This window comes from Aquarana catesbeiana, linkage group LG01 (assembly GCF_042186555.1).
Source record: "Aquarana catesbeiana isolate 2022-GZ linkage group LG01, ASM4218655v1, whole genome shotgun sequence".
In the NCBI taxonomy this organism is placed as follows: domain Eukaryota; kingdom Metazoa; phylum Chordata; class Amphibia; order Anura; family Ranidae; genus Aquarana; species Aquarana catesbeiana.
The window spans coordinates 406,491,070-406,505,600 of record NC_133324.1 but is presented as its reverse complement, the minus strand read 5'-3'; the positions used below and the strand labels follow the sequence as shown (position 1 = coordinate 406,505,600).

The 14,531-nt window shown below is 45.0% G+C and overlaps 1 protein-coding gene across 10 annotated transcripts in view; it reads right to left on the bottom strand.

Annotated features, from left to right (window-relative positions):
- LOC141147898 (programmed cell death 1 ligand 1-like) overlaps nt 1-14,531 on the bottom strand; it is an 82,863-nt gene that overhangs the window by 31,585 nt on the left and 36,747 nt on the right. Inside the window, exon 6 of one of the 10 annotated variants that reach the window (XM_073635118.1) lies at nt 12,198-13,442. The exons of the other annotated variants lie outside the window; for them this stretch is intronic. Within the exon in view, the coding sequence (XP_073491219.1) occupies nt 13,432-13,442 (11 nt within the window). The 3' untranslated portion in view covers nt 12,198-13,431. Of the gene's footprint in view, nt 1-12,197; nt 13,443-14,531 lie in introns of those variants that run through there. 10 annotated transcript variants of the gene reach the window in all.

Below are 14,531 nucleotides of genomic sequence, written 5' to 3'. Positions count from 1 at the left end.
AGACACCTGATCTGGAGCTCTGCCATATTGGACTCTATCCTGTGCAGGTATGCTGGGGCAGCTAGCAAGTCTGAGTTAAGGATTAGAGATGTTAGGAAGAGACTGTGTACTTTGTAATGTATGCTGCAAATTTCCAGTAAAGGTTTTGAAACTTTGTCTTTGCCTGGTCTGAAGTTAGTCAAGGGGTGTAATGTAAGTAATCGGCACATATAGGTCACTAAACACATTGGGATATGAAGATAATGGTACAAGAGTTAACACAGTGTGAAGACATACGTGGTTACCAAGGGTAATGAAGGTCTCACAAGCAGCCTGTCATAAGTGTGTACATATGACAGATGGGATAGCTTCTTGCAGGAGGATCTGTCAGCACTCTCTCCGTGTGCAGGTCTGTCTCCCATAGCAACAGGAGTAGATCAGCACTTCAGAGGTCCTCAGCCTGTGCACAGGTACGGAAGAGAAAGAGGTTAGGTAACTGTGCGCATGGAGCTCTCGCTAGGCGCACGGCGAGGCCCCATTCCGTTACTGGGAGTGAGGTGGCGGAAAAACGCTGGACAGGTCGGGAGGGCATTGGCTCAGCGTGTCCCTCCTAATAGCATCAGTGATCGTGGTGGTGTATAAAAACATTGAGAGAGTTAACTAGAGTTCAATCATCTGTACAAGTAAAGGTACTCCATGTGTAGGAGAGTGACCTGTACTAATTGCCTAGCATAGTCTAAAAGAACCCACCCAGGGTAAGCCTACAATGTGACCTACACTTGGCGCCCAATGAGGAGGGTAACATGGAGGAAGCGTCCCCTGCCTACCCTACAGGCATTTTACATTTTTTCTCCTCCTAACTACATGATCAAAGTCCTGCTTGTAATCTTCATATGGAACATACTACAACTATCACTGATGTACAACTTTTTTTTATCTAAGCAGTAATCAAAGTGTCTCCTTATAAAGGTTTCCTTAAAGCCACCCATACAGTACAGTACATGGGTCGAATTCCTAAAGAATTTTCTTTTGAAAATTGTAACTAAGAATTTTTCTTTGAATTTTCGCACCATTAGTCGATTTCAGGCTCTAATCATGTGCTTAAATAACAAACAAACAAAAAAACCCCATTGGAACCCATGCGTCCAGCACCGCACATGTAGATTAGGGTCCGGGCGCATGGATTAGGGGGGTGGTGCCCCGTATGGAGCGGGCTATATCCGTGTCCACTCTGCACAGTGGAGCAGACATGGACCTGTCATCTGCCTGCTCAACGGAGATCAGTGGAGAGATTCCCCACTGAGCAGGCAGATCCGCTTCACGGAGTCTGCCCCATCTGAAAGGGGCCTAAGTTTCAGATTCATTATATGTCCAGATGCTGTTTTTCTGAGGAAGGTCACATTTTAGAAAAACAGATATTTTACCCAACTTTATAACCACTTCAACACAGGGAATTTTCACCCCCTTCCAGCCCAGGTCAATTTTCAGTTTTCAACGCTGTCGCAATTTGAATGACAATTGCGCGGTCATACAACACTGTACCCAAATGAATTTTTATCATTTCTTTCCCCACAAATAAAGCTTTCTTTTGGTGGTATTTGATCACCTCTGCGGTTTTTATTTTTTGCGCTATAAACAAAAGGAGAGTGACAAGTTTGAAAAAAAACACAATATTTTTTACTTTTTGCTATAATAATTATCCCATTTTAAAAAAAAAACAAACAAATTTCTTCCTCAGTTTAGGCCGATATGTATTCTTCTACATATTTTTGGTAATAAAAAAATCGCACAAAGCATATATTGATTGGTTTGCGCAAAAGTCATAGCGTCTACAAAATAGGAGATAGATTTATGGCATTTTAATTTTTTTTATTCTTATTCTTATTATTATTTTTATTCTTTTACTAGTAATGGCGGCGATCTGTGATTTTTATCGTGACTTTGACATTGCGGCGGACACATCGGACACTTTTGATACTATTTTGGGATCATTTGCATTTATGCAGCGATCAGTGCTATAATAATGCACTGATTACTGTATAAATGTCACTGGCAGGGAAGGGGTTAAATGTGTTACCTAGGGAGTGATTCTAACTGTAGGGGGAGGGGACTCACAAGGGGAGGAGACGAATCAGTGTTCCTCTGTACTGGGAACACACGATTGGTCTCCTCTCCCCTGACAGGACATGGATCTGTTACCGGCAATTGCGGGTGCCCGGCGGACATCGCGGATGCCAGGCACGCGCACCAGCTACCGAGTGACCCAGCGGGCACACGCCCCCTAGACGGCCGGGAAGCCCAGGACGCCATATGACGCCCGCCCAGGATGGGAGATCCCTCCTGTGGACGTCATTTGACTATGGGCGGGGTATGAAGTGGTTAAATAAAGGGTGCTTTATCTGTTATTTAAATACTCACTATACCTTTCCTAGATAACCAGGCCCTGGAGTGTTCCAGCCTTTGAATATTGATCAGGCATATGCTTTGTAGATGTGTGTCTTACAGCTGCCAAATTTGTGGCAGCTGACCATCAAGCTACTGTTGGTAACTCAGAATAAGTTTTGAAAATTCATAGCTTTGCTAGAAGTAAATTATGAGTAAATACATATGCAGCTTTTGACTTTATTCCATTTGAGCCAGGAAAATATTTTGAACCAGTGCTCAGAAATTATCTATATTTCCTCACAGTGGTCCAGGGACCCTTATGTCCCAGTGACTAGGGTTCCAGTTGACCATCTTGATCACCAGGAATAACGTATAAGTTAATCAACTGGCCATGCTATTGCAAAGGTAGAGTAGGAATGAGCTAGAATTAGGGTTAGGCATTTTTTTAAAAGACTCTGGCTATAGTAAGGATTATCTAACTAACCTTAAGGATTACGGGTTAGGATTGGGTTAGGTTATGATTTATGGCTATAGTTAGACCGGGTTAGGGCTCTAACTATGGTTAGGACTAGGATTGGGGTTTTTGTTATTGCTAGGAAAAACAGCTTGGGAAAATATTTAATTACTGGTCTTGCTTTTTGTTCAGGTGGGGTTAGCCAGTGTTCGTTTATGTAAATGGATGGGGCAGCCAATGGTCAAGATCTGTGGTTAAATAGGATACATGATTGATTGTTGTCTTCTGTGGACCATGCCATAGCACACTTAACAGTAATTTTCCTAAAGTAATTAGGGGCAGTCCCAATTTGAATTTTACCTCACTTTGAGTCCCACCAGTCACAATGGCAAAAAGAAATGATGAATCTCCCAAGTTGAGACACAAACAGTTAAAGAAAATGTCAAACAGGTAGGTAGGTGGCACTGGAGACCTGAGGCACTGATACCAGGGTGTAATGTCACATGTGCAGTCAATAGATAGCAGTGTATTCACACTGAGCAAGTAGCTTGCATATGCCTAAAAAAGCTCCTCGACTTGGAACTTGAAGAAAAAGTCAAAGCACCACACTTGAAAGCTGGCCTCTAGCTTTAAAATGTGGTGCTCCTTTTTATGATACCAAAAAAAACCCTGACCATGTTAATACCCTTCCATATGCTATCCAAATATCACTTTAAAGTCCACTGTTGACTTAAATCTCAGTATTATAAAGCTGGTATCTTCTTCCTGCTTTCAGGTCAACCTACACACAAAACACATATCTGCAACAGATACCCTGTATATTTGTGTAAAAGGCATTATTACGATTCTTCCTTTCAAAAGTTTAATGGACTTCACTGAATATTGATGTATGTATATGACAGCTTTGCAGTGCTGTACAAAAACTGAATGAAGCAGCTTGAAAGAGTATAAAACAATAATCTGGTAGAGCAAGCACACATATGAAGCTAGTAACGATCAGGAATTTAATCAATTCTGCTTTTATGTATAAAAAATAAACAACCATCTCCGTAGAAAACATGTTAAAGTAATTCTAAGGGCTAGTTTTAAGGATGTTTTATAGGTGTTACAGTCTAAAGTTAGTTATATAACAAATGCATGCATGTATTGATGTTTGTTTTGGTGGAAGCCAGTTAAACTTGTGATAGGTTTTGGGCTTTTGGGAGGAAACCCACAATGGTTGCGTAATTAGTGTTACTCAATGTAGGCATGTTCATATGCATAGGTGTAAATATTAGTAGTGGTTGACAGGGATGGGCCGAACGACCCCCTGTTTGGTTTGCATTAGAACTTTCGAACATCACGAAAGTTCGGAACTGAATAACAAACCCCATTGAAGTATATGGGACCCGAACCTGAAAAATCAAAAGTGCCCATTTTGAAGGCTTATATGCAAGTAATTGGACATGCAATGGTTATGGGGGTCCGGGTACTGCCCTGGGGGGACATGTATCAATGAAAATTTTTTTGTAAAAATATCATTTTTAAATGAGCAGTGATTTATTGATGCTTAAAGTGAAAGCATAAAAATGAAAAATTAATTTCAATATAGTGCCTGGGGGGCCCTCTTAGTCCACCTGTAAAGTGGCACATCTGTACTGTGTGCAGAACCTACTGCAGAAATATTTGCATTTATAAAGCTCAAAAAAATTAATTTTCCCTGCAAGCTTTCTTTATTTTGTAAACAACGGCTTGGCAGCGGCGGCCTGTTCATAGGGGGTGCAAGGGTAACACCCCCCCCCCCCACCCAGCAGTCCAAAAAAAAAATTGAAAAAAATGTTCTTTAAGTGCACTGTGTACAGGTGCCGGACACAGTGCATTATGGGAAGCGCCACATTAATGCAAATATGAGATTGCAGATGAGGCGTTTCATTTGCAGGGTTATGACCTGCTTTGTAGCGCATTCCAAAGCGCTGGACAACTTCTGCCCATAGGGTGCTTTGTTCTTTTAGTTAACTGCTTACATCTTGTTTCCGTATGCAAGTGGTGAACCATCAGCAGCTCCATGGAACGCACGGCCCGAGCGGAGCTGACTGTAATGTAAGTATGAGACTCAGTCAGCAGTGTATTGTTCTACTCTAATCTATATACAAGTCAGGTCTTACATCATATATGCTGCCGCTGGACAAAGTCAGTGGGTTATTGTTGATGCGCTGCATCAGTGGGGAGTGGGGACAGTTATAATGGGCACAGTAGGTGTACATGCCTGGCCGGGAACTCAGCACAGGAATGATGGTGGGAAGTGAACCCTTCATAATGGGTACAGTAAAGCTGCAATTGATGTCACAGTGGTTACATTTAATGGCACAGTGGCTGCAATTGATGGCACAGTGGCTGCATTTGATGGGCACAGTGGCTGCATTTGATGAGCACAGTGACTGCATTTGATGGCCACAGTAGCTGCAATTGATGGCCACAGTGGCTGCAATTGATGGCACAGTGGCTGCATTTGATGGGCACAGTGGCTGCATTTTATGGGCACAGTGGCTGCATTTGATGGGCACAGTGGCTGCATTTGATGGTTTTTTTTGTATTTTTCAGAATTTTTCAGTTTGTTTGCACCCCCCCAAAAAAATGTTGAGCACCAGCCGCCACTGCGGCTTGGGAAGCCAGTCTGTATGATGAGGTCACAATAGAGTGCACTGGGAAGAAAATTACAGATTTTATGGCTAAATTCTGGTGTCTCTACCACATACTTAGGATATAAGTAACGGGTGCAGAAAAATTGGTCTTTGGGTGTTGATGGCACCTTCACACCGTAACCCTATAGAGATACTCTTGATGAAAGCAAAGAATTGGTCTTGCTGTCAAAAATTGCAATGATATGCACCTGTCAAAAAGGTGCGGAAGAATTGGTCTTTGGGTGTCGGTGGCGCCTTCACACCGTAACCCTATAGAGATACTCTTGATGAAAGCAAAGAATTGGCCTTGCTGTCAAAAATTGCAATGATATGCACCTGTCAAAAAGGTGCAGAAGAATTGGTCTTTGGGTGTCGGTGACACCTTCACACCATAACCCTATAGAGATACTCTTGATGAAAGCAAAGAATTTGCCTTGCTGTCAAAAATTGCAATGATATGCACCTGTCAAATAGGTGCAGAAAAATTGATCTTTGGGTGTCGGTGGCACCTTCACACCGTAACCCTATAGAGGTACTCTTGATGAAAGCAATAATTGGCCTTGCTGTCAAAAATTGCAATGATATGCACCTGTCAAATAGGTGCAGAAAAATTGGTCTTTGGGTGTTAAGTGTGTCCATGAAAGCTATACCAAAAACATTCTTCCAGATAAAATCAACAACCACAACAGAAGTCCTGCAGAGATTCCACATCCCAAAACACTTAATCGGCGACATAAGCATCAGGGGGTTCATAGCTGCTGGTAATCCAGGACTGATTCAGTTTGATAAAAGTCAGACGGTCTACGGTGTCTGTGGACAGAGGTGTTCTATGATCAGTAACAGAACCTCCGGCAGCACTGAATGCCGTTCGGAAAGCACGCTGGATGCAGGGCAGCTCAATAGCATACTGGGCAAGTTCTGGCCAGTGGTCTATTCTCATGACCCAGTAAGCCAGTGAATCGTCGATTAGAAAGCTTTCTATCTATATTTTCGCCCCTAAATAATTGTCCACCATGTGATACAGACACTGCTGATGGGATGTGGAAGCTGATAGCCCTGGGCGGCGAGGACTAAAAAAATTGAGAAATGCATCACTTAGGCGGGCGCCTTTTTCATCGCTCCTCTCTTGACCAACAGAAGCCTCAAAACTACATTTTCCACAACACTGTAACCTACCAGAGTTGGGAACGGCATTCGATAAACTCCTCTTTAAGGTGTCCTCAAAGAGATTTCATATTCTGCACTCTCTGTGGGGATGGGATGAGTTCTGAGACTTTCCCCTTATAACGGTGGTCAAGGGGGGTTGCCAACCATTAGTGATCCTTTTGCTTTACGCCACATATTCTTGGGTCCTTTCGCAGGCTTTGAAACATGAGGGAACCCATGCACCGCAAATTTGCGGAGGCATGAGAAGCAGACTCATCGGGGTCACTGAGGATTACAGTATCTGGAACTGCCTCCTCCCAGCTACGTACTACTCCCAAGGTTTCTGGGGATGGAAAACCATCTCTTACTGTTTGATGTATGTCTTCTCCTCTGCTTCAATGCCTCTGAAACTGCCAGAATCCTCCTCCTCCTCTCTCCTCTTGTGTGTTCTGTGGCATAGGAACAATGGTGTCTGCATAAAGTGGGCCTTAACAAAAGGAAGTCCTCCTCTTCATCCTGCTGCTCTGCCTCAAGTGCCCTGTCCATAATGCCACGCAGAGTCTGCTCCAGCAGCAGCACAACAGAGATTGTGTCATGGATGCATGCATTGTCACAGCTCACCATCCTTGTGGCCTCCTCAAATGGTGACAGTAAAGAGGATGCATCCTTTATGAGCAGCCAATGGCATGGGGAAAAAAGCCTGAGCCTGTCATTGTGCCACTCACACAGGTACTCGTTGACAGCCCTCTGCTGCATGTGCAGCTGCTGCAGCATTGCCAAAGTTGAGTTCCACCTGGTGGGCATGTCACAGATCAGGCGGTTTACGGGCAGGTGGAATTCCCGCTGAATTTCAGCCAGTCGAGCACTGGCTGTGTATGATCACCTGAAATTATTATTGTTATTATTATTATTATACATGATTTATATAGCACCAACAGTTTATGCAGCGCTTTACAATGTAGAGGGGGAGCAGCACAATTACAGTTCAATACAGAAGGGACAGGAAGGCCTGCTCGTAGAGCTTACACATTCTAAAGGCAGGAGGTGGTTGTACAAAAGGTAATAGATGCGGGGAATGATTTGATGGGGGTGGCTCAGGGACAGTTGTTAGGTGGGTGTGGGATAGGCTTCCCTGAATATATGAGTTTTCAGGCATCTGCTAAAGGTGGTCAGGTTAGGGGCTGATCGGACATACCGGGGCAGGGAGTTCCAGAGGATGGGAGAGGCTCTGAAGAAGTCCTGAAGGCGAGCATGGGAGGCAGTAACAAGGGAGCTAGAGAGCAGGAGGTCCTGGGAGGAGCAGAGGGGATGATTTGGGCGATATCTGCAGATGAGGTTGGTGATGTAGTTGGGGGCGATGTTGTGGATGGCCTTGTATGTTGTGGTTAGCATTTTGAATTTTATGCGGTGGGGTAGGGGAAGCCAGTGAAGGGATTGGCAGAGAGGAGCAGCAGTCACAGATCGGTTAGTGAGGTGTATTAGTCTAGCAGCAGCATTCATAATAGACTGAAGGGGGGATAGCCTGCATAAGGGTAGGCCACTAAGGAGAGAGTTGCAGTAGTCAAGGTGGGAAATAATTAAGGAGTGAATAAGTTGCTTTGTTCTTTGTTGTGTCATTAGTCAGGAAGGGTCGAATTCTAGAGATTTTGCGGAGGTTAAGGCGGCAGGAATTAGCTAGTGATTGGATGTGGGGGCTAAAGGAGAGGTCATAGTCAAGGATTACACCCTGCTCCCTGGCATATGTGGCGAGACCAATGGTTGTGCTGTTGATCTTAATGGTAAAGTCATGGAGGGGGGGGGGTACCGGGAAGGAGGAAATATAACAAGCTCGGTTTTAGAAGGATTGAGTTTGAGAAAGTGATGTGACATCCGTACCGATATATCATTCAGTAAGTTTGAGATCCGTGAGGAGATTGAGGGGGTGAGTTGAGGAGTGGAGAGATAGATCTGGGTGTCGCCGGCGTAGAGGTGGTATTGGAAGCCATGGAAGGTTATCAACCTGCCCAGAGAAGAAGTATAGAGCGAGAATAGGAGGGGCCCAAGGACGGAGCCTTGGGGTACCCCAACAGAAAGAGGAAGAGGAGCGGAGGAGATGGAGTTGTAAGTGACACTGAAAGTGAGCTGAGATAGGTAGGAGGAGAACCAGGATAAATCAGAATCACGGAGGCCAAGGGAGTGTGGTTTTCTAAGGAGGAGCAGGTGATCAATTGTGTCGAAGGCAGCAGAGAGGTCTAAGAGTATGAGTATGGAGTAATGGCCATTGGTTTTAGCAGTTAGTAGGTCATTGGTGAGTTTTAGTAGGGCAGTTTTAGTGGAATGTTGTGAACGGAAGCCGGATTGTAGGAAGTCGAGAAGGTTATTGTCCGTGAGGTAGCGACTCATTCGGTCATGGACAAGGCGTTCGATGAGCTTGGAGGCAAACGGGAGCAGGGAGATGGGTCTTAAGTTATTCAAACAGGTGATGTTTAGTGAGGGTTTTTTAAGTATGGGGATAACCAGTGAATGTGGGGAAGGAAAGGTGCCGGAGGAGAGGGAGAGGTTGAAGATGTGGGTTAGGGAGTTTAGGAAAGAGCGGGAAGGTGGTCGCAGTAATTGTGAGGGGACAGGTGGTGAGGTGGGCCATGGAGAGGAGTTTATCAACTTCATCGGTGGTAACTGGGCAGAAGGAGGAGAGTATTGAGTGCGGTGTCGGACCTGATGTGTTGGGTAGAGGAGGAAGTTGAATGCTGGATATCTCCTTGCGAATTGTGTGGATTTTGCTTTTGAAATGGTCGGCAATCTGTTGTGCGGTAAGCAAGTTGGTGGGTGGGGGCAGTAGGGGGTAAAGTAAGGAATTAAGGGAAGGGTTGAGGTTGCAAAGGTTTTTGTGGGTGGTGGTTTGTGGGTTGGCAGCATGGGAGGTAGGAGACAAGGAGAGTGTGAAACAGATAAGGTTGTGATCAGAGAGAGGAAAGGGGGTGTTAGAAAGGTTGCAGGGATTGCAGCGATGGGAGAATACGAGGTTGAGAGTATTGCCATTGGATTGAGTGGTGGTTTGTGTCCATTGTGTTAGGTTAAAAGAGGAGGTTAGGTTGAGTAGTTGAGAAGTGGTTGCAGTATTAACATTGATTGGAATGTTAAAGTCACCTAGGATGATGGCAGGTACTTCAGAGGAGAGAAAATAGGGTAGCCATGCAGAGAAGTCATCCAGAAAGCGCGACACTGGTCCAGGAGGCCGTTAAATGACTGCGACCCTCAGACAAGCTGGAGAGAAAAGACTAATGCAGTGCACTTTGAAAGAGCGGGGGAAAGAGAGGGAGGTGTGGGAAGAACCTGGAAGGTGCATTGCGGGGAGAGGAGAAGTCAGACGCCACCTCGTATTCATCCACTGGGTTTGGTGGAGTGAGTCCAGAGGAGGCCATTGTGGAACAGGGCAGCTGGAGAGGTAGTGTTGAATTCCTGGAGCCAGGTTTCGGGAATATCAAATAGATTAAGGGGTTTGGAGAGGAAAAGGTCATTGACAGGAGCTAGTTTGTTGAAGATTGAGCGGGCATTCCAGAGGGCATATGAAAGAGCGGGGCTGACTTGTGGAATCAGGGGAATTGGGATGAGAAGGTGGGAGTTACGACTACTGTTGGAGGAAGTAGACAGCCAATTTTGGGGGTGGAAATTGGGTGTGGGAGGACAGGGGTTTGGTGCCATGTCCCCAGACATTAGGATTAGTAGGATGGTGAGGGTGGTAAGGCGGGAATGGGATTTATAGGAGGGCAGATGCTGTAGTGGAGTGGAAGTGGTGATATTGTGTGGGCTTAGAATGAGCAGGAGGTGATAAGTGCAGTAATATTGAGTGGGAAGAAGAGAGGTAGATATGTACAGGTTGCGGACTGGAGAGGGGGGGTAAAGAGAGTTTGAGGAGAGAGGACGTTATAGCAATGATTAGTGTGAGCATGTTGGAGGGTGGGGAGAGGGGAATAGAAGGAAGGCTGAGGAAAGTTAGAGGATGAAGGGGAACTTCCTGTAAAATAGGTGTGGATCAGTAATGTCTGTGCTTGTTTTTTTTGTAGTAGTGCCTTAGTCAAACTGCTCATGTACAAGTGCCAAACACTTGTCGCCGGAGTGACACTTTGCGCAATGAGTGGCCAGCCCAAACCCTTGCCAGCCATCCCAAGAAATGAACTACAGACTCTTTTGGCCTGCTTTAGTAGATCTTCCAACCCTGCAAGGGTGTTGCTAGGTAGGAAGAAGACCAGGGGCTTCAGCCCGAAGGTAAAGGCGTGAAAGGTGGGGGGTGGTTGTAGGCTCCATCAATGCTGACCACTAACAACTTAACTGACCTACTTGACACATACACTGACCTACCTGACACATACACTGACCTACCTGAGTGACCTCGCTGACACATACACTGACCTACCTGACACATACACTGACCTACCTGAGTGACCTCGCTGACACATACACTGACCTACCTGACACATACACTGACATCTACCTGACACATACACTGACCTACCTGACACATACACTGACCTGTCACACACACTGACCTACCAGACACCTACCTGACACATACACTGACCTACACAACACATACAATGACCTACCTGACACATACACTGACCTAGCTGACACACATACACTGACCTACTTCACGGTACATCAGCACACATCAGACTTCAGGTGACCTCTGATCTCTTGACACTCCTGCAGCTCAGCCTTACCTAGAGTGTGCGAGTGCACCCATCCCATTCATGACCACTCACACAGCCCTGTAGGCCCAGGCAGCCAGAGCCAGGATAGGAGAGCTGCCTGCCCATTTACACAGCGAGCGGGGATCTCCCAGTGCCCAGCACAGCCACAGTTTCATTCCCGCCTCCTGCACCCGGCGGCACCTATGATGGATGTCACATGTCCCGCGGTCTCAGAATTGGACCAGTGTGATGTCCATCATAGAAGCCAGGTCCAAAATGTAATAAAGATGTGTAAATGTGTACGTGGATGCACTTTAATCAATGGAAAGTGGTGTTTGGTGCACTTTAATTTGAGTATTCACTACCAATATACTGCGCCAAATGTGCAGTAATGCACAGAACTATATGGTGGTAAACTTGCAGTAACGCAATGAAATATACAGCGTTAAACTTGCAGCAATGCAGTGAAATATACAGCGTTAAAAAGGGGGAGGGAGGTTTGGGACTTTAAATGAGGCACATAAAAAAATATGTGCCTCCATCCCTGGTTCAGGTGAACAAAGAAGGGAATTTGGGACTTTGAAGGAGGTTATTGACTGGTATGGGTTGAATTGTATGTAAACATGTTTAATTGACATGAGTAATAAAACACAATCCAGTGCATTTGTACAAAACATGTAAAAACGGTATCATATATATACACAGTACACATACACGCATGGCATGGACATCATAAATTCATAGGTATATACATGGACAGCACATAGAAAAAATAGATATTGTTGATATGAAATATGTAAATTCATATATGTACACATGTCAACGTGGCAGCACAAACCGGATTGAATAATTTGAAAAAATTGATAAAGAATATGTATCTAGATATGAATCCCAGTAGGGCATATAGCTATATCCTGAATTCCCGACACGTTTCGTGTAAAAAACACTTCCTCAGGAGCTGATGCTATAGGGTAGTTATAGCGAACCTATGGCATGCGTGCCACAGCTGCTGGCATGCAGCACGCCGTCAGGATAGGGGAGGGAATCCCCCAGTAAGGCAGTCTCTTGCACTGGCCATGCAGGAGCAGAGGAGCCGGCTCCCTTCCTATCATGAGTGCGATCGGGCAGTGGAGCAGCAGATGTGAGTAAAGCCTTCCCTGCATGCACTGAGGGCAGCCCAGTGGAAAGGACACAGAGTGTCTGCTGTGAGCAACGCGTGATGCCTCTGGATACCGAGGAAGAGAAGAATGACTCCTCCCTTCCTGGATTTGGAGAGCGGCTTCCTGTGCTTCAGCGGGCACTGAAGCATGGCAATGTGGAGGACTTTAGCTGTACATACACAGGTAGGACAGTGCTATGGGGGAAAGGGGGGCGCAGAGGACACTACTGTGTATGTAGGGGGGATGTGAAGGGAGCAGAGGACACTGCTTTGGGAAGAGCCTTCACATCACCACCCCCTGATCCCAGTATTCTGAGCACAATGCATCCATCTCTGATCCCTGTATTCTGAGCACAATGCATCCATCTCTGATCCCTGTATTCTGAGCACAATGCATCTCTGATGTTTGTATTCTGAGCACAATGCATCTCTGATCCCTGTATTCTGAGCACAATGCATCTCTGATCCCTGTATTCTGAGCACAATGCACCCATCTCTGATCCTTGTATTCTGAGCACAATGCATCCATCTCTGATCCCTGTATCCTGAGCACAATGCATCTCTGATCCCTGCATTCTGAGCACAATGCATTCCTAATCTCTGCATTCTGAGAACAATGCATCCCTGATCCCTGTTTTCTGAGCACAATGCATCTCTGATCCCAGTATTCTGAGCACAACGCATCCCTGATCCCTGCATTCTGAGCGTAATGCATTCCTGAACTCTGCATTCTGAGCGTAATGCATTCCTGATCCCTGCATTCTGAGTGTAACGCTCTCCTTTGAAAAAGCACAAAAGGTTTTTTTTGGGCAGAATTGTACGTTTTTGGTCCCTTAGGGCTCATTCAGAAGGTTGATCAGTCCCATCCTCTGTACAGAGCCGCTGATAGGTTTACTTCCATGTTGGCACTTTGAAATAAATAAGTTGGTTTTGTGTTGCTGTTTGGGCACTCGGGCTTAAAAAGGTTCGCAATCATTGCTATAGGGTATCTACAAGAAACAAAAATACAATTATACCTAATGTTAAAGTAAGCACACCAGAAAAAGACAGGATTGGCAGTCCTGAGTATAAATGGATAAAATATCCATAAGAATTGGAAGTGAAATTAGAATAGGTACCCAGATGGAATGTAACAGGAATGGAGACGTGCAAGTGAGATCGTGGTAAAAGACACCAACAGAGATGTAGAAAACGAAGATGAAAAAAGAAAGTATGCAGAGAGCACCATAAGAAAACCAGACTCACCAAGAATATAGTAAGAGCAATAGGAAAGAAAGAGACCAATGCCGCTTACACACGGTCTGATTTTCCGACGGGAAATGTTCGATAGGAGTTTGTTGTCGGAAATTCCGACCGTGTGTAGGCTCCATCAGACATTTTCAGTTGGAGTTTCCAACAAACAAAATTTGAGATCTGGATCTCAAATTTTCCGACAACAAAATCCGTTCTCGTAAATTCCGATCGTGTGTACACAATTCCAACGCATGCTCGGTATCAAGCAGAATGGCTATTGAACTTCATTTTTCTCAGCTCGTCGTACGTGTTGTACGTCACCGCGTTCTTGACGTTCGGAATTTCCGACAAGATTTGTATGACCGTGTGTATGCAAGACAAGTATGAGCCCACATCCGTTGGAAAAAAAACATGGATTTTGTTGTCGGAATGTGCGATCGTGTGTATGCGGCATTACTGAGAAGCAGTGTGATGAGATTGCTTGGTAATTGCCTTAAATGTGTAAAAAGGCACACACAGAAGGTGGCACACACAGGTTAAAAATGGCAATTAAAGGTTAATTTCCCACATTTGTGGCTTTTTAAACCACAATTAGTGTCTGTGTATAAATAGTCAATGAGTTTGTTAGCTCTCACATGGATGCACTAAGCAGGCTAGACACTGGGACATGAGGAGGTAGAAAAGAACAGTCAAAAGACCTGCGTAACAAGGTAATTAAACTTTACAAAGATGGAAAAGGATATAAAAAGACATCCAAAGCCTTGAATATGCCAGTCAGTACTGTTTAATCACTTATTAACCACTTGCCGCCCGCCATATAGCAAAATGACGGCGGCAAAATGGTT